Source organism: Barbatula barbatula (genome assembly GCF_947034865.1).
Source record: "Barbatula barbatula genome assembly, chromosome: 13".
NCBI classification, from domain to species: domain Eukaryota; kingdom Metazoa; phylum Chordata; class Actinopteri; order Cypriniformes; family Nemacheilidae; genus Barbatula; species Barbatula barbatula.
In genome coordinates, this window is record NC_136776.1 from 22,115,197 (window position 1) to 22,136,070 (window position 20,874).

Genomic DNA, 20,874 nt, shown 5'->3' on the forward strand with positions numbered 1-20,874 from the left:
ACCCCGTGGTCGCGGGTTTGGTATACCTCACGTTCTGAAACTGAAAACCCAGAGCACCCAGTGATTGACTAGATGACATGACTTGCCTGGGAGAGAGGTGGGCCAAATCACACTTTGCAGATCCCCAAAGTCTCAATCACTCATTTGCCAGAAAAAAAAGTCATAAAACAAAGAAACAAATCACTCTTAGAAGAAACATCACAGAAACATTTACTTTATCTCTCTCTAATTTACAAAACACAAACGGCTTTCACAGCATGTACCCTGTTAGAAAATCAGCCAGGTTGAAAGCAACATTTTTTGGTTAAAGTGTGAGGGGAACTAGAACACTGTAGGAAGGGAGGCATAGACTCAAAAGCCATAAAACATACATGTCATTACGATTGACATCCCATAAAAGAACCATCTGACTGACAGGAGGGTCATAAATCAATCAACATTTTGTATACTACTTAGCATGTGTCATAATACTAATGTCAAGGTTCAAACTGTACACCCCTCATCAAACACACAATCTCACCTGCTCTGTGTAAATAAAACCACATGAAAAACATCAACATAGATCTGCGTTATAAGATTGACAAAGCAGTTACCACAGTGGTTCTAGTTAAAAGAAAATACAAACACTAAAACAACCGATATTCCTTAATGATTAAACTGATAAATAAAAATATTCTCTTGTTAAATGTGTTGTAATTTTTTTTAATATGAAATTATTTAATATTTTTAATATTAAGACATGAAATTGTGAAGTATCATAATGAAGGGGTTGATTCCTTCCTGTACATTATCCCGCCTCTTTACCTCATAAGTATGGTAAGGTGATAAAAATTGTATTTAAAAAATGTATGAATACAAACCAATCTGAATCTAGTAGGTGAAATGCATGCTGTGTAATTAAATCCAGTAGGCTAAGTGACAACAGACTACACATAAATATAATTAAAAAAAAATATATATAATAAAAAAAATACAAATATTTTTACATCTGAGTGTACAAGGGTTTTATGCAAGTTAGTTTTAATTCAAAAGTGCTGATATTGTCAAAACTTAAAGTGCATTACAATGAAAGACTTCAAATGGCCTGTCGGATTGTCGCCGTCGTGGTTAGTCGGATAGTCGGATGTTTCAGTCCAAGTGTTTTGATTTTGGACCACGGTCTTGGCACACGTGAATCCACACACTTTAACCAACAAGAATATAGGAAAGAAAACTGACTGAACAAACATAAGAAAAAAACTGTGAGCAGCAAAACCAGGCATCATGCTAGCCTCGATGTCGACAAAGACATTTTGCTGGTTTCTTTGTCTCACCCGTACTTATACACACTTGATTTTCCCCGTCGAAAATTAATGGATCGTACCATCCTTAGGAGTCAATAAACACTCTTTAACAGAGTTTGTACATTTAGTTACTTACACATCTTTATACGTTGCTCATCATCACATGGCCCCTCAATTTGGGGCTTCAAAATAATCCCCAACCGAATATCACTCCTACTGAATAAAGTGCAGAATATTTTGCAAATCTGATTGCTTTCAACAATGTTCAATCTGAAAGTACAAGAACCTATTGAAAACAAAATGGGGAAATGCTGTTTAAACTCTTTTTCCAAGTCTCATTTCATAAACAGGTTTGTTTTTCATTAAACCTGTGGTTAACATGGCAAACCACTTGCAATAATATGTGGGTGTGGGTGTGGTTGTGTTTGTTCTTCCCGAACGTCAGTCCAGAAACTCCAATTATAACAAGCAGGAGACCTGATGTGTAATTTCTATTTAAATGTTATATAAATGTTATTTTATAAAACAATGATTTCAACGTTACAGCGCGTCTGGTTCATAGTCAAGATGCACAGATGATATGGTGACAAACTCAAAATATCACCTGAGTACAATGTGTGTTCATTGGCTTTCTGATTCAGCGGTTTAACTATACATTGCTGTCTTTGTTACAATATTTTGCCTTTGTAGAGCTGTACAGATTAAAGCCAAGAGACAAGACAAATAAAGCGTGTAATGATCTAATCTAAATCTGCCAAGAATAAACAGATATTAATGTAGCAGGATGTCTTATGCAGTGTCTCTCGCATAAGTAACATCAACACAATCTCTCACTGGAATCTCACTAAATTATGCACTAAATTATGATAAGGATGAGATGCTTTATGCAGATACTGACAAACATGAGTCTGAACTGTTTTCAATCACAGTGTGTCTGCTTTTCCAAATGTGGCACATTACACCCACAGCTGCAGTCGCAAGAACCAGCATTACCAGAAAAACTGTGCTTCTCACCAAAAGTGGATTCTGCACGAGTGCTGTAATAAACAAATTCAAAAATTAAACTTAGAAATGTTTGACTTCAAGCATGATATTGCACATCAGATCTCTTCATGGAGTTATATGGCGCAATGCAAATGGAGAGATGCATTCTATCAAATCTACTTCAGTTTGTGGTTTTATTTGACTAAGACCCCCAAATGTAAACGAACGAAATATTTGTTTTAGCGTAATGTTATTATGTTTTTCTCTATACGCATAATACCACTCTGCCTTTGCCCTCGAGCAGGGACAAAGATGTTCTGTTTGGAATAACGGGCATCACTTCTCGTAAACCAGCTCGGGATTCTTGCTGGAGGGCAAAGGGTATATATAAACTCTGTGTGCAGGAGGAAAGAGCGCCTTTTTTTTCTCTGCACCATGATATTGCTTATATTGCAGATTATCATTCTACAACAATAAGCATAACTGCGGATTCCAAAGTGGAAGTGAAAAAAGACCTCATGATGGTTTTTGACTAGAACTCATGATCCCCTAATTTATTGGAAAGAGAGAGCAGTATTCTTTCCACATTTGTATTGTCAGGGCCCGGTCTCTCCGGTGTGAGACATGTGGTAAATTTCCAGACTGAGCAACTAGGAGTTGTTTAAAACCAAATGGTGAGGCAGACGCAACAATGCTTGAAATAAAGTTTTAATTGGAAAAAACTAAAATATAATCCTCCAAGCAAAAATATAAATCCACAGTAGGATAATGGCACACAAGCTATTCCAAAAAACTAAATCACTCTCTGACCTCATAGTAACATGTGAAGGGCTACAACATACACACTTAGAGTGAGGGACTAGGGGTGTAAATACTCAAACTAAACAAGACACAGGTGCAAACAATGATCAAAATCAAGCGTGAAATACTCTGGGGACCTCTGGTGGCCAAGAACCGGCCAAATGGTGACATGTCCTTGCTAAAAAATATCTTCCCTTGTGAGAGGATTTTTTCAAAGGCTGGAGAAATTATCTGTAAAAAAGTAGGCTAAGTCCTTCCACAGCAGAGAAATTAATATTTTTGAATAAAAATATCTACAAAAGTGAGCTATTGGGGCTAATATTCATTTTTCATTACCAAAATAACATTATGCACAGTGAGAAGCCCACATGTGACTGGACTGGACTGGACTGGACCGGACCAGCACAAGACAGAAGACAGAAGACAGAAGACAGAAGACAGAAGACAGAAGACAGAAGACAGAAGACAGAAGACAGAAGACAGAAGACAGAAGACAGAAGACAGAAGACAGAAGACAGAAGACAGAAGACAGAAGACACAAGGGCATTAAGAGACCAAATCAAGAAGGGAACAGGTGTGGGGCATGATCTAATTAACAAGCAATAAGGAGGTAATGAGAGGACGGGAATAGAGATGAGACCGGAGAGAGCGTATGGCAAAGCCAAACCAATAATAATTGCCTCTCTCCACAGGTTCTGTCATGATCCTGCCAAGAGAAACCTAGGAAAAGAAAAAAAGGAAGAATGTTTTCTGATGTAAATACTTGTGTTCATATGTTATGCTGGCAGTCTGTAACATAATAAAGTGCGCACTTTTTCACGACTGTAAATCAACATTGTTTCTGTATGTACTGATCCACATTATACGTTTTGGTCAGGCCTCCTCTACTTCCCATCATGTGCTGTCTGCCAAAGAAAAAAAGAAATGTAGGCTTTTCTAGTCCTGCATCTTTCATCACATGTATCATGCAGATTACATGAACGTCCTCTATCTGTATCTTCTATCAACAGTTTAAGGCCCTGTTTGTCGTATACAATGTCCTTGTATTCACTAATAGTGTCCTTGGTAAATTAAATTTTTAAACCGTGTAACTTCATACTGTAAATGTAATATTTGTCTTTTACGGCCACCTCAAGAATCACTGTGTAACAAAGAGACAGTTCACATTATCATAAGCAGGCGTGGTAAATGTGTTCCCTTTTTCAAGTGTTGTTCAGTTCTGACAAGAACACAGAACTGGAATCTATTAGTGATCTCTGATTCCATACAATTTTATTTTCACACAAAAAAAAGAAATTCTTAAATTAATTTCTGCACCCCTTTAAGAAATGTATATATTAAGAAGCTTGGCCTGAAAGTTGCTTTAAGTAACCAAAATCCTTTTTTTGGACCTTTGTGGTTGGGGGGGTTAATACCAGACACACAGAAATTAGTTTACCTGGAAATTCCAAAACATCGAATCAGATGCTTTTCTCATCATCAGAGCCGAAGCTGGAGGCTTCTCTGGAGGTCATCCCAACGATTTGCTTACATTACATCGTTATGACTTGTAAAACATGATATTATCATATTAAAAGCATGCTAATATCATATTAAAAGCATGCTAAAGGATTCACCTGAACAAATGCTTTGTGTGCACCAGTCTTGCTGTTTATCTGATCAGATATGAGGGGTTTATGAACCATGAACAGGAGATGTCACACCGATAAACCATGAGAAGCATGAGCATAGGCCTACTGAGCAGAGCAGAACAACATGGCATCATTGACCACATAAGGCTGATACAGGAGGCTAAATATTTATTTATTTATTTATTTTATTTTGATGCGCAAAATGAAAGATCTATTAAATGTACTTTATATATGAAGATCTGTTACGTTTCGGATTTGTAGCTTGTTGCTACATACATAAAAACAGCTAGCTTAGTCTGTACTTTGCTTTTTTTTCTTTGTTAAGATTTTCATTATTTTGTTTATATGGTGTTTTTTACTTCTTTTCTTTCATTTATGTGTGTAGGAGCCATTTTGCTGCTTCCCACTAGGTGGCGTAGGGTGACAAAGGCCAAAGAGTTTGTATATACAAAGGCCAAAGAGTTATTGGTGTGAGGTTGGTGGAGGGAAACTTTTATCTAGATAAAGATAAACCAAGTTGTAAATTCAATGCTGGATCTTTGCATGGATAAAATAAAGGAACTCTCTTCTTTTATCTCAAGTTTATGGACCCATTCTTTTATCACGCTTTAAAACTTGCCCACTCTAACCACCAACATTAAGACTTAAAGGAAGACGTAACAATTCGTGTGACTATTTCTGTTGGAAAAATGGTTATTGACTCACAGAGTTCCCAGATAGCACAATCCATCCGGCTGACGTCTATCTGAACATCTGTAATACGTCCGCTAAAGATCTGGAAACATCTGCTGCGTAAAAACATCTGCTAAACATCTTAGAAAGAGCAGCGTTAAATCCATCCTAAATCATAAACATCTTACAGACATCTTCTAGATGTCTATATGAAGTCTGACAGCAGAAATCTCTGAGATGTATTGCAGATGAGCAAACTATGTATTGCAGATGTAAAGCAGACGTCAAATAGACTTAAACCAGATGTGTGCTTTCAGGGGAAGTTGTTATATTAGTAATATATCCAATTACTAAATTCTTTTATTAAGCATCATCATCTCATTTGCATTTATTGCCTTGCATAAACATTTGCTCGAAATGCACGAACTTTATTAAGATAAATTATTGGACGTTCTTAAGAATATTCTTAAATGTAATTTACTTATAAAGATCTTTTCTAAGAAGAAAAGGGCACACTTTGTCAATGATTATACAACAAGTGTAATTTGTCCATTTGTTCAACTTTATTTGTGTTACAAAGCACCTCGCAACTCACATTCTTATTTAAGAGTAATGTGTAAAAAAGCATTAACGAATATTAACACAAACATCACAACGTATGCACAACAAATGTAAAAAAATCTGTCTTTTGTATATCAACAGTATTTCCATGAAACCACAAGCACTCAAGATCATGTGTTTGATGGAGTCATGTAATCCAGAATCTGTTCAAATTGACTGCGCAATGTAAACTGAGCATAGTCAGATATAACAGACTCATTAGCACAATGTCACACAGACAGTTTAATAATGAAATCTAGTAGCAAATAATTCCAGTGTCGTTCATCTTCATAAAACGTTCTGCAGCAATGTATTTTGGGATTATTGCTATTGTGACTGAAAAGGTGTTATAATATCAACATAATGTCTGGTTCATAATCAAACGCACAGATGATATGAGGAAGACGCAGTGGCGGTTCTACATTGAATTGCACCCCGGGCGAGACCCCCTTTGAGCGCCCCCAGCGCACACATAAAATGATGACATATTTTTTAAAACAACATAAGTGAAAGAGAAAATTATATTTCTCAATTGCACAAATCAGTTTTTTTGTGCACCTGATGGCTTTGACCTTTTCCTGTCCATCTCTGTTTATTAGGCACTCGACAATCAACAGATTCCCCCCCCGCCCCCCAACACTGTCACTCAGGAAATGAGTCACGGCCATAATCGTTTTGTATTACTTATTTTTGATTAGCCATTTCACACAATTCAGAAAAACAAAAATGTGCAGGAACTATAGGCCTGTATTCATTGCATTATGGATAAAATGTGCGATATGTGGAAGAAAGTCGAGGTGGTGTGTGACTGACTTTAGCCCACTAATTGAATTTGCGTCATAAATCATAATAATTTCTTCCAAATAACGCACATCTTCGGCGAATACCTGACAGACAAAAAAAACACGTACACTAACACTTCTCTCAACAGGTAGTGGTCTAGCTTTTGTTGAAACTAACTTTGTATCAGCACCTATTGTACTATTGCTCTTTGTATGACATATGCTATCGCTTATTGCTCCTCGAACTCTTTGTAAGTCGCTTTGGATAAAAGCTTTTGCGAAATGACTAAATGTAAATAATCACGGCCCTACTAGAGAAAGCTCCTGATGGGCAGCGCGAATTTTCGCCAAAGTTCAGATTTGACGACTGCCCGTTTCGCCCGTGCCTAAAACCGCCACTGGGAAGACGTCAACTCAAAGAAACACTTGAGTATACTGTGTGGTCATCAGATTTCTGTAAAAACACAAGAGAAAAAAAACAAGTTGTTAAATATGTAAATTGTGTTCGTTGTTACAATGTTTTGCTGAGCTGTACAGACATTACACATTCAGACTGAAGCCAAGAGACGAGAATGCAGCGATAAAGCGTGTCATTTTGTACAAAATGTATATTTGCCTTCTATTCAGTCTGTTAACTTTTACCATTTGGTGGCAGAATTTTGCACTTTGTGCATTTCCAAGTTCACAAAATCTGTTTTATATATAAATATGTGTGTGCGTGTGGTTTGGGTCTTTTAGCCCTATACAGCAGAAAAGCACAGATTTGTACATTTAGCAGACGCTTTTGTCCAAAGCGGCTTACAAATGAGGTGCACAATGGAAGCAATTGGAACCACATAAGGACCACAAAAAGCATAAAAGTGCAATAAAACAGGTCTCATATACCCTAACACAGTATACAGAGCTAAGTGTTTTCTTTAGAAAGAGTGGAAAAAAGTCAGAACTGATCGGTCAGGTGCTGACGGAGGAGATGTTTTCAGCAGATTCTTACGATTTACAAGACAGCTTGACACCTCATTTGGTACCGCTTACAAACAACACTTTTTTTGCTTGTTAAGACCCCACGGGGGCTAAAAAAGCAAGATACAGATGCACACAGCAACACAATCTCTTACCGGAATCTGATTTTGGCGTGCACAAAATGTTGTATCTGCATAATGAATCTCTTCATCATCATGAGTCTGAACTGTTTTCAATAACAATCACAGTTTTCACTCCACAAATTCTTGCACAAAAGACGAAGTTAATACAACTAAAAGGACATAATACTTGCCTCTGTGTCTAGATTTCCTGCAGAGAAAGCACATTACACCCAAAGCTGCGGTCACAACCACCAGAAAAACTGTGATTCCCACAAGAAAATGAGGATTCTGCACGAGTGCTGTAATGAACAAATTCAAAAATTAAACGTAGAAATGTTTGACTTCAATGATATTCTATCATGTAGGAAAAGGCCATTTAACACGAGTTTGACCAACCAGACACTCAGATCTCTTACCTGAACATGACCCACAGACATCATTGATGTCTAGAGTCTGGTTGCTGACCGGATTGCTGACCACACATCTGTATGTGTTGTTGTCCTGATATTCCACCTCCAGAGGAAGAGAGAGTCTGATGTTGAGATCAGACACACTGATGTTGGACAATAAACTGTTTCCTTTGTACCAGGAGAGACTCACACGTGTCACATTCATCACTGAACACAACAACACACATGTTGACGCTGAAGATCTTTCTGATGATGAAGAACATTGAGAAGAGTCTCTGGAGATGACAGGAACAGACAGACGAGCTGGAAAACATGACAGATGAGAAAAGACACGTTACTTACAGAAACCTATAGATGTGCATTTTCAATCATTTTACATGCTCACCATGGACAATAACAGTAAAACGTGCGAATGAGATCTTGTCACTGATGATCTGTAGTTGATAAAGTCCAGTGTGTTCAGTTCTGATGTTTGTGACGGTGAGAGATCCAGTCTGACTGTCCATCTGTAGATGATCTCTAAATAACCCGTCCTTACTAACAAAAGAAATGTTCATCTGTTCCCTTTTAATGATTTCGGCCAGACGACTGGTTTGTTTAAAAGTCCAGAGTATCTGTATGTCCGTCTGTATGTGAGTAAGATTAGTGAGTAAAGTGACAGATTCTCCCTCCATCACTGACACCAACTTCACTTCATCTCCATCAACACCAAACACACCTGCAAACAAAAAAATAACACTAATGTATAAATAAATAGACACATTTATAAGTAAACTAATATAGACACATATAAGATTGGGTGGCAGGCTTGTGTTATTTTATTAACAGTATCTATAGCCTGCAGTCATCATTGCGTGTACTTTGCACTTTCACCGGTTATAAACGGACAAAAGGGATCAAGGCGGATCCTTCACCTGTCCATTCATCTCCATGCATTGCTTTCATGGCACATCCTTCACAGACTAAAATATTGATCGCAAGCTCTTTTTATGCTTTGAATAATTTATACAGACAAAAGTCAATGCGCATTCACAGCCATTGAAACTCTCAGTCGGATGGCTTCAGGACAAACAAGTTCAAGTTCAACAAGAGTCAATTGTTCCGTGAATTAATGTGAATATAAATAAACGACCTACCACGTGCACGCCATAAGCACAGAGCGAATAAAAGCGATGTATAGATCATATCTTCAAAACGTTTCTGCTGCACATGATGTAGAGGAACTGGTCATTGTGAGGGTCACGTCCGAAACCAAAAAAACCTTCAGAACATCAGAAAACGAAACCATGCCTTTAGTTTTCACTTCTTCAAACTGAGATGAAAACAGAAAGAAAAAAACAGTCCGAGAAAGATCAACAAAAAGAAAGATATGCAATAATGGTTCGACAGGCTGTGGATGAGTCTATGCAATAGTCCTACTATAAATTCAAGTACAGAATAATTTCGGTTTTCGTGCAAAAAAAGAAATTGAACGACGAAGAGATTCAGTTCTGCAACTTAGGCGGGATGTGCCCTCACACGTTTCAAAAATGTGGATCAAGTTCGCATCCTTTAGGGGGGGAACCACACAAATCCTGCCCCTCCCATCTGTCTAGTTTCGCTATTATACATGTTTTTTTCTCATATTTTCCCAGCACAGATAAAACATAACAAAAGTGAAATCTGATGAAAGACGGACAAATCCATCTAAATATTTTTTTAATAATATAATAATAATAATAACAACAGGACTAAATTCTAAATACATTTCTCCCCAAACAAGCCAGATGAACAGCAGTAGGCTACTGCAGAATTTGCCCTGTTCCCTGTTGTGTAATTTCTGGGTTGTTTTCAATTATAATAATATAATATACACGGTTATTAACCAAATATATACTTAAACTGTAAATCCAGAAATGTCTGTGACATTTAGAGGCATGAGACACAGAAAACCTATCAGTTTAACTGAATTAAAGCATTGTGCACGAATAGGAGGCCGAGGCATTGTATATAATTGAGATATGAATACATGATAACTTGAAATCTAAATCTATCATATATCATCAAACAGAAATCATAAAATCCAAACGTTAAAAAATGTCGTCTCCGAGACATTGCAGATTTAAATGCAGACGTGAAATAGAGATAAACCATATGGATTGTGCTTTCTGGGATAGGGTGAAGTGAGAAATTATTATTATTAGAGTCGAATGCCAAATTCTCATGTATGGTTTATCAAAACTTGGCCCATTGTAGCTGACTTCACCCTATAAATAAAATCGGGTGAGAAACAACAAGTGTTAATATGTTGGCATTGTCTCTTTGGCAGTTCAGTTGATCGTTGGCTGATGATGTTTCAGTGGAAACAAAGGTGTTGAGGGATGCGCCCGCGTTGCCCATAGAGGTTCTTCCTCCAAACTTTGACCCGGTTAGACGGGTAAAAAGGCGCAACCACTGTCCCGCTTTATTTCAAAAATTGCCGCCTCCGGACCTGTCCATTCATCTATACATTGTCCAAAAGGCATCTACTGTGCCATACATGTGCATTCAACCAGCACGCGTGGATTTAACGCAACACTTTACCAGCTATGCATTAGGAATTGATGCGCTTTTTATACTAAAAAAAGTAAAAGCGCATTCATGTCCATAAACTCCGCACCTAAGTTTTGGCTGCTTCAGTAAAAAACACACTATAGATATATGATTTAAACAAGTTTTGTGAGTTCATTTTAATAACACAAATCACTTACCACGTGCAAGCCATAGGCACAGAGCGAATAAAACCGATTTATAGATCATATTTTCAAAAAGTCAACCAAAAAGCATTGGATCCTCATGATCGATGGCATTGGGTTTCACTTCTCCACGATCGAAAATCCAAAACAGATCGAAAGATCAACACAAAGAAAGTTGCACAAAAAAATAAACAAATTAATGAATAGCCATATCCTATATGCGATATCCTGTATAGAAGTATACAATCATTCCTGTTTCGTGGAAGAAAACCTACGACGCAAAGTAGGCTAATCTCAGTTCCTAAACACATTGAGCACAAAAGCATGCGGCGGGGTTTGGTGGTGTAATGTGGGGGGTGGGTGTGGATGTGGGAGGTTCATTCTCGCTTCATTTTATTGAGTTCCGATTAAATGTATCACATCTATTGCATTTTTGGAAATAAAATTCTATTTTTATTCTGAAGCCCATAAGATCATTTTCTGCCTTGTCTTTATGTGTTCATCCTAAATTACTATTCATCATTTGTATGGTGTTCAAATGCACAATGGACACAAGGGCATTATATGTAAGACTAACAAAAGGAGCAGGTGTTGGTAATAAAACACTGAAGGAGAGCTAACAGAGAGAAGAGAGGGGCGGGGGCAAAAATACAAGACCAGAGAGAAAGCACATGTTGTGACAGATAATAATGTGTTTATCTCCACACAAAACACGTGGTACTGCCATGATCCTGCCCCAAGACAAATCTGACAAGATGTGGCAGAACCATGACCACAACCATGGTCCAGAAGAACTTCCTGATTCAGGTACAACATTTTAACAAAATGCAAATAGAACATCTTAAAGATTATATATGATAGATTTATAAAGATGAAACCACAAGTGCTTCATGACCAGTGTTTACATGTTGCAAAGTGGTCTATATTTATGTGCAGGAAACCCCCTTATAATACCACAAAGACAAAATCCTGTCTGAACCCAAACCTGTTTATTGTGAAGTTCCTGAGAGACTGTCATTTAAAGGATAGAAAGCAAAACAAAGCCTAAACACGTTTTTTGAGATCACAGTTAATCTTTAATGTGTCTAATATGTCAGTTTTCGTAGTGCCCACAGCTGCCAGACTGTGAATCATATTCTCACTGCATTATCTTTATAAAGAAACCGTCTCATTCTCCGATAGAATGAATGTCTGCGCTGTCTCCGAATGCCTCCTAAAGCGTTTATTCTTTGTAACTTTGTCAATCGAACCTCAGTTCTCATTTGTGGGAAAACCAAATGGTTTAAAAACACGAGTTACAGAAATACACGAGAGCATGACCTTAAAAACAAAAAGGCCAAACAAGCATGACATGAGAAAACGAGAAAAACAAGAGCGCATTAAATCCACAAGATTAAACAATTTAATGAGACCAATTAAAAGTATTAAAGGCTGCTAGTGCCTTCAAACCATACTGCTGTTTATTTAGGTCAGAAATAAACAAATGCATAAGATGGACCGTGCGATTTCTAATAAAGAAAGAACATAAAAACTGAAAGACGGGACACTACTCAACACATTATTTGTTTATTCAGTCTTGGTGATACGTAAAGTGCGTATTATTCACTGAATGTTGTGATGTTTACATCTGTAGATTACACTAATACTATTGTAACTGTGAAGGCCGTGTTGTTCAGCTCTATGAAGTAAACAGTCATATCTTCACCCACATACTGAGCCCAGCGAATGCATAACACCTTCTGCACACCTATAACATACATTCAACGATTGAAGTGGCCTTACACCACATCAATACAAAACACTCTATCCGCTGAACTGACCTACATAAACAAGACCACAGCACGTCTCACTCGGAGCATGTATGTGTGTCTCTATCTATGTTCCATCTGTCGGTTTAAAACACAAACACAAGGGGTATTGGGGATCTACATCAATGCAAAGCAAAAATAAGAAATAAAGAAAATGAAATTGAAATGAACATGAATGATTTCCCTTTTTTTCCAAAATCTCCCGAGGGGGTTCAGATGGTTATTGGGACTTTTGTGCTTTCTCAGATTGACAACATATAAAACAAAGCAACATGAAATGTGATGAGTACAATGCATGGAAGTAGAAGTTGATAAAGTTCCTGTGACTAATGCAACAGCGTGATCTATAATTTATATCAAAGGCGCTTTTACAGGAACGTGCAGACGGGGTTGAGGGGGGAGGATTAAAAGTGCTTGAGCGCCTGCGTTCCTTCATGGCAACTTCATGTCTGCCGTGACTTTTTTTTGTGCATATGCACATTTACAGCTTTGTCCGTACGCAATAGTACGTTTAGTATGGAATCAACGCAAGTCTTTGTACATGAGGCCCCTGGTGTTTTAAATAAATGTTAATATAAAGTAAATGTTATATTTTGGTAATTATTAAGATGCCCATTTACAAACAAACAAATAAACGCTTTAGTTACAGATGCACTTAAACATTCTTCCTTGGTCTTTAATCTGTCTGTGTTCTGTCTATTCAAACCACATCCTGTACAAAGCTCATCTTAGTATAACACTTTTATGTTTGCTTCCTTCAAATATAACAGAAATGAAACGCAAAAATAGGTAAAACAGGTTTGAAGCGACAAGAAGGTGGCTCTGGTTACTTTTAACCTCCCATGGTTACTATACTATATATACTATACTATATTTTAGCACCCACTTGAATTTCGCCAACTCTTTTTTAACCTACAGTATACCTTTGGTAGCCTGATATGTTTTAAAATAAAAGTCCCCCTTGAGATGTCACACATCACTGTGTCACACAACAAAAATAGACAGAACCCAGATGCACGCAGACGTAGGGTACAGCAAACAGCTTTATTAAATGAAACACCCATGAGGGGGAAAACATGAACCAAAAAACTTGCAAGCAAACGCACACTTCCCACAGGGAGGACAGCATCTGCCATCAGTTTTTCCATTTGCTATAGTGCATATTCAAACGACATAAATGAAGATTAAGGGCACGCATACAAAGTCAGCCTGAAGCTGAAAAAGCATGTGACACCAGTCAAAGACAACGTTTGTTTGATCCACATGTCAGCAATAAGTGTTTTTTTTTAGGTCCTGTATGGGAATATCTTGTGGATTGGATGGTTTTTCATCAAGAACGACAAAAATATCAAAGAGAAAAGTTGAACACAATACAAGTTTGCTATAACGCCGAATAAAGAAATCAAGAAAACTTGAAAGATGTAAATATTTAAAATTGGGTTATGAATTAACCTATGCTGGATTATTACAATTACATTTAAACATTCTCTGGGTAATTTAACCCAACAGTTGGGTTTGTCCATTTTTGACCCAATGATGGTTTGAATGGAATCGAATAAACATTTGAAGCATGAGAGTGCATATCAGAAGCTCTTCAGCATCATAATCAGATTCAATGCAGCTGTAGACGTGCAGGCTCACCATGAGACCATAAACCTAATCAGATCTTTTTTAATAATGACAGATCGAAATATTTTTCAAGTTTTAATGTTCATGACAAAACAACGTATAGAAGCACTGAAAAAGCTTTATGTCTGAAATGTGTAAGAAGATTTTTTATTCACTATCGCCCCCTGGTGGTGATGTCTGCGTTCTCTTGTTCAACTCAGTTCGTAAAACCCTACAGTCAGAGTAGCCACGACCACCACAGCAGAGATGACCAATCGGATCACAGTCTCGGTTAAACTACAACAGGGGGTTTGGTCTGAGAAGAAATACAACACTATTACACAAATTAACCAAAATAAAAGTCACTGCGGTAGTGTACATCAACATACCTGAACATGACTCGCAGATCTCAGTGATGTTGAGATGCTGAGTGTGGTTTGTGATGGGATGGTTTCTGATGATGGCAGGAACAGACGGACGAGCTGAAAAACATGAATGCATAGTTTATAACCTTAACTATGGATAAATCTATGCTTCTCGTGTCTCTTTATAAATCAGTTTGCTTAATTTTTTCACACATAATTTTCAGACACTATACCAAATATTAGAAGAATTAATATAGCAAGCAATTTTTGCACTGTAAAAGATCCTGTGGGTGCAAGTAATGAACATGTTTTCCCCATTTTTCTTGTATATTGGAATTTCTTTTTGCATAATTACAAAAATGTTGGCCGTACTTTCAAAAAAACAATCCTGTAAAACAGACATTTTGTGCCAGAAACACACCATAAAATATGTTTTATCGTTTTTTTAAGCTGAATTTTTGTACGTGTGACTGTTAACACAAATGATAAAAATCTGTGACGGATGTAGTAAATCAGAGCTTTGCTCTATGTGTGATGATATAAACAGGTATAGTGTCTGTGATTATACAAAAAGAGGGTGATGTCAACACATATATATATATATATATATATATATATATATAAAATGCATGTGCTTCAAACAACAGTATTGTTGTTTTTTTTAAATGATGAATGAAAAAATATCTTGTACCTTTAAAACGAATTCATCAGAATAAACAGTGAACGGTGTGAACTCACCGAAGACAGTAACATTGAATCTCTTGTATGAAGTTCCTCTGTCACTGCGGATCTGTAGTTGATAAAGTCCAGAATCTGTGATTCTGATGTCTGTGATGATAAAAGATTCAGTCTCGCTGTCCATCTTCAGTCTGTCTCCAAATATCTCATTACTGTCATACATATCAATGCGATTCTTATACATCTCAGCTATACGCTTCTCTTGAGGTCCAAACATCCACACTATGTAATCTTGTCTCTGTATGTGAGTAAGATGAGTGTGTAAAGTGACAGATTCTCCCTCCATCACTGACACTGATGTCACTTCATATCCATCAACACCAAACACTCCTGAAACAGACACACAAACAAAAATACAAAATTGATACAAACGAATCCAAGTGACAACGTTTAATGGAAACTGTTTTTAAAAATGAAGTGGGTTTAAAAACATGATATTTCATATCTGATGATAACATATTTTTAAACTTTCTTATGTTGAAGATATGAAATCTAATTTGTTTCAGTAAAAATGACCTTAAACAGAATTTCTTCACTCACCGTGCGGCACAAACAGGAACAAAACACACAAAACTATCCTGAAAAACATGTATTGTGATTTTTATTATAAACTGTTGTCAGTGAAGAGCTTTACTCTGATCTCTCTCACACTTTTGTTCTCATTTGGAGGTTCATTCGTGTATATGAGATGAAACCACATTTGCCACACACAACACAAAGATACACAAACAAAAGGGCACAACACACTTTCTCCAGAGTCTCGGGCAAGCAGAACAAACCGCATTTATTTAGTTCAGATCTTAACCAAACTGACAAAGGACAAACTCAACACTAAACAAAGATAACTCACAACAGAAATATTTTGAGGACAGATTTAGTCATTTTCTGATGAAGAGAGATCTCGTGAAACAGACTCTTCTTACTTTGTCTAAAATAAACAGTGCACAGTTCAGATCTTCAAACATGCTTTATCCATCAGTTTAACCACATTCATATTCCATGTGACTAATGTTCAGAGATTCTGTGTGTGTGCATCTTGAGTTTCACTGTGTTGTGTGTTGATACGTCACAGATCTCATGGTTTTGTCCATACGCTGATATGATTTCTATCAAACACAGAAATACACATTTATTTCATACAAGCTAATACAAACTGAAACAGAAAGTGCTTTATTTTCCCTTATACGAGCAGAAAGTCAAATTTATCATGAATGTGTGTGATGTTTATTCATTGACCTGTGACGGATCTCTCACGTGAAGACTGAAGATGATCTCTGTATATTCTGACCTGTTCTTCTCATCTCTCACGGTCTCTTCTGAAAGCACACGTGTGTTGTGTTACTGTTGTTCAATTTGTGTATTTATTAAACACTGTGTTGTATTAGTTAAGGACGCACTTACTCTCAGGTCTTGTTTGATAGATCCTGTGCAGACAACAGCACACAGCAGACATCACAAACATCACAACTGACAGAATAATCAACACATGAAGAAACGAAGGTTCTTGCAGAAGGACTAAAAGAGAAAAATTACTGTAAGACCTTCTGCTTTATTCAGTGCAGTAAATAAACATTATTATAACTGCTGTCATACCTGAACATGACCCACAGACATCAGTGATGTCCAGATGTTGTGTGAGGTTTGTGATGGGATTGTTGACCACACATCTGTATGTGTTTGTATCCTGATATTCCACCTCCAGAGGAAGAGAGAGTCTGATGTTGAGATCAGACACACTGATGCTGGACAATAAACTGTTTCCTTTGTACCAGGAGAGACTCACATCATGTGACACATTCATCACTGAACACAACAACACACATGTTGACGCTGAAGATCTTTCTGATGATGAAGAACATTGAGAAGAGTTGCTTATTCGAGCGATGACAGGAACAGACAGACGAGCTGGAAAACATGACAATAAAAGTTTACTTGTTAATATACAGTATATCTGAGATATCACAATTATTTAACACATTATATGTCTTATAAAACACAATGTCGCTATGTTTTAAAAAGGTCAATGAATGATAATCTTAAAGGAGAATTGTTGTAATTCAGTCACATTTGAATCAGCACGAACATACAGTGTGTGATCGTGATATTAAACTCACCAAAGACGTTTACATTGAATCTCTTGTCTGAATTTCCTCTGTCACTGCGGATCTGTAGTTTATAAAGTCCAGAGTCTGTGATGGTGATGTTTGTGATGGTGAGAGATCCAGTGTGAGTGTTCATCTTCAGTCTGCCTCCAAATATCTCATTACTGTCAAACATATCAATGATTTGCTTATATATTTCAACTGTACGCTTCTCTTGAGGTCCAAACATCCACAGTATCTGATCTTGTCTCTGTATGTGAGTAAGATCAGTGTGTAAAGTGACAGATTCTCCCTCCGTCACTGACACTGACTTCACTTCATCTCCATCAACACCAAACAAACCTGAAACACATAAAACTCAATTATGATAAAAATAATCTCAAATTAAAGTTTAACTTTTTAATGACCAACAGAGTGACATGACAGTGATGAAATATTCTGATATCTGATGATCAAAACCTTTAACTCTTCGTAACATCAAATGATAATAAATTTGACTCATTTCATTAAGATAAAAAAAAACTTTAAACAGTAAAACATTTACTGATGAAATAACAGTAAAGTCTGTTTAATAAAATTACATTCTGTTATAAAAATGACTTTCTTACTTACCGACCATCATAAGCAGGAACAGAAGAGAGAAAATCATTCTGATGAACATTTGTTGTATTTGATCAGAAACTCTTTATTTCTGTCAAATGATTTCATCTGATGTTTCGCACACTTGTGTTCTCATCATAAAGTTCATTTGTGTACACACACACACACACACACACACACACACACACTGACACTTTTCTATTAGCATTGCATCCGGCGAGCAGAATAAACCACAATTCACTGATCTAAATAACCTCACATCCGAGCTCTGACACTTCTGAGAAAACTGCCTGTGGTGTCTTTATGAACAAAGCTTGAGTTTCTCAAACATTATTTAAAAAGTATTTTCATTTGAAAATATTGAAACGTGGGCCTTGACTTTAAAGATTACAAAACACAACCAGAGTTACAACCATTACATTTATCTTGTTTACAAAACACACTGTTAACACAATTCACAGTTAATATGAAAATAAACCAAAATATAGTCACGTTTATTCCTTGAGACATTTTCCTCTGATGTCTGAGACCTGACCGGCTGGGGATGTACAGTAGTTTGTTTATCAAGTCAAACTTCCCTAATACTCTTCATCTCTTCTGTCTGCTTTCATTTTCCTGCTTTGCACAACATGTTTTCTGATCTTTCACATAAAATGTCATAATATGCCACAGAACATGTTGCACTAGACCCATCCCAAGATTGAGAACCACTGGTTTAGATTATGAGACAGCTGAGGATCAAACTTCATGCAGCGTCTCGCAAATCTACTTCCTGAAAAAAAGCAATGCATACTGAACACGTGTATATATGACATGTGTTTATTCTGACATCTTCAGCTAAGCTAACTCAAATAAACGTACAGGCCATATGAGCTTTAATGTTCTTTACCGGTCTAAATGCAAAAACACAGGAATCTCTATAACATGCTCTTCATCTGATTTACGCAAAAATAAATTCAAGAACAAATTTACTATCAAAGGCAAAAGCTAAAATGAGTCTCCACCTGACCTCACACCAGAAACTCTTCTGCACCTCGATGAGATACAATAAAGATGGAGAACTCTCTCAATGCTTTTAAACATCCTCTTTATGTTATCAAATCTTTCTTAACATTGACAAGTCCAAACATATTAAGTCTCAAACTTTATTTAGATTTTCTGTGTTTCAAAAATGACATAAAACCAATGAAAATCTTTAGCCTCTACTTTACATATACACTATCGCCCCCTGGTGTCCTGTGATGTCACCAAAAACACCCGGAACACAATTTGGTGAATTAATCCAGTCTTACAATAAATAATAAGTTTAAAATAATAATAATAATAATGATGATGATGATGATGATGATGATGATGATGATGATGATGATGATGATGATTATAAGAGGATTTTTTTACACTTACCATCCAGCTCAAACAAGACCAGAACAAACTGGTGAGAGAAAATCATCCTGATAAATGTTAAAGTCCCCGTGAACCGGAAGTTGCGATCGTTTTAGTGGGCGTGGCGATTGGATGTGTAAACGAATCGATTGGATGTGTAAAAACAGCTGTTGCATTGATTTTGAAATGAAACAGACTGAAGGTTAAAGGGGAGGAGTTAACGGTTGCTCCGCCCAAGCTATCTAATATACGTCATTTGAGATGGATAGTCATTTCAGGGCGGAAGTGCATTTTCCGATTTTAACTGAAGATTATGAGGGTACATGAATTTAAAAAAGAAAATTACCCACATTGATAAGCTATTTGCTTTAAACGCTGCAATATTTCATGAAAAAATAAGAATTGTCGTTTTTAATTTCACTGGCACTTTAAGAACAAATATTGCTTAACAATAAACTTAAATTAATAATATTAACAAAGTTAAACGAATGATTGTCATTCACTGTTGCAATACAATGCAAGCATCAATAATAAAAACAGTTTGACAAAACATCTTAAAATCAAAATAAACACAAAATATGTCAAATGTAAAGAAATATACTAGTAGAAGGTGTATATTGTAAAGTGCTTGAAATGAACTATTTAAAAGAGTAAAAGACTCTTCTGTGTTTTTATTTTTTCACCGCAGTACATCACAGTGGACAGCAGAGGGCAGCAAATAGCTCATCTACTGGTGAATGCAAACTAGGTTCGTTTACGGAGAGAGAGGACGAGTGTTGTATTGTGGAGGAAAACGTCAATCTACACCACCGAGGGGTATATAGAGAGATAATATATAACAGAATAAATAGATACAATATATAACTAATAACTATATCAAAATAGTAAAGAATAACAAGTATAACAGAATGTCCCTCCATCACTGACACTGAGTCCACTTCATCTGCACCAACACCAAACACACCTGAAACAACATTAAAACACAAAACGAATCCAGTCATTACAGTATAATTATTATTAAAAGAGCTTCTTATATTCACACAACACAAACAGAAGGGAGAAACTCATCTTGATGAACTCAGGAAACTCTTCACTCTGATCTTTCACACTTTTGTTCTGTTGTGAAGTTTATTTGTGGACATGAGATCAAACCACATGTTCTACACACACATGCAGACACACAAACACTTTCTTTTGCACCAGCAGCCGAATAAACCACATTCATTTATTTCAGATCTGAACCAAACTAACAGCTCATAGTCTGATCGTCTGACATCTAATGTATTTCACACATTCAAACTCCATCATGAT

The 20,874-nt window shown here is 36.6% G+C and overlaps 3 protein-coding genes across 9 annotated transcripts; all 3 read right to left on the minus strand.

Annotated features, from left to right (window-relative positions):
• Positions 1-5,913: 5,913 nt before the first annotated feature.
• On the minus strand, positions 5,914-11,277 carry LOC306903178 (natural killer cell receptor 2B4-like). 7 transcript variants are annotated; one of them, XM_079472154.1, is made up of 7 exons: positions 10,975-11,277; positions 9,382-9,506; positions 8,631-8,963; positions 8,252-8,548; positions 8,027-8,134; positions 7,869-7,939; positions 5,914-7,207 (listed from the first exon to the last, which is right to left on the minus strand). In XM_079472154.1, exons 2-7 carry the CDS (start codon positions 9,428-9,430, stop codon positions 7,163-7,165), a joined length of 903 nt encoding a protein of 300 aa, XP_079328280.1. In that variant the 5' UTR covers positions 9,431-9,506; positions 10,975-11,277; the 3' UTR covers positions 5,914-7,162. The 7 variants fall into 7 exon arrangements, with proteins under 7 accessions (XP_079328280.1, XP_079328282.1, XP_079328281.1 ...); XM_079472156.1 differs by having other exon boundaries at positions 9,382-9,557; XM_079472155.1 differs by lacking the exon at positions 9,382-9,506.
• Positions 11,278-13,793: 2,516 nt separating this feature from the next.
• LOC306903015 (uncharacterized protein) lies at positions 13,794-16,262 on the minus strand (the record flags this gene model as incomplete). Its single annotated transcript, XM_079471935.1, has 4 exons — positions 13,794-14,691; positions 14,765-14,857; positions 15,479-15,808; positions 16,226-16,262. The coding sequence occupies 4 exons, from the start codon at positions 16,260-16,262 to the stop codon at positions 14,588-14,590; spliced, it is 564 nt and encodes a 187-aa protein (XP_079328061.1). The 3' UTR covers positions 13,794-14,587.
• Positions 16,231-19,630, minus strand: LOC306903016 (SLAM family member 9-like; the record flags this gene model as incomplete). The annotated part of the gene is made up of 6 exons (XM_079471936.1): positions 16,231-16,584; positions 16,715-16,794; positions 16,880-16,993; positions 17,072-17,383; positions 17,593-17,922; positions 19,585-19,630. 6 exons carry the CDS (start codon positions 19,628-19,630, stop codon positions 16,522-16,524), a joined length of 945 nt encoding a protein of 314 aa, XP_079328062.1. The 3' UTR covers positions 16,231-16,521.
• Between the last annotated feature and the right edge of the window lie 1,244 nt (positions 19,631-20,874).

Bases quoted from the DNA above. Each gene is read 5' to 3' on its own strand.
- LOC306903178 (XM_079472155.1), bottom strand. From the start codon at position 11,023: ATGATCTATAAATCGGTTTTATTCGCTCTGTGCCTATGGCTTGCACGT. The intron at 8,964-10,974 runs GTAAGTGATTTG...TTTTGTTTGCAG, and splicing joins GTGCCTATGGCTTGCACGTG to GTGTGTTTGGTGTTGATGGA. The intron at 7,940-8,026 runs GCAAGTATTATG...TATTGAAAACAG, and splicing joins CAGGAAATCTAGACACAGAG to TTCAGACTCATGATGATGAA.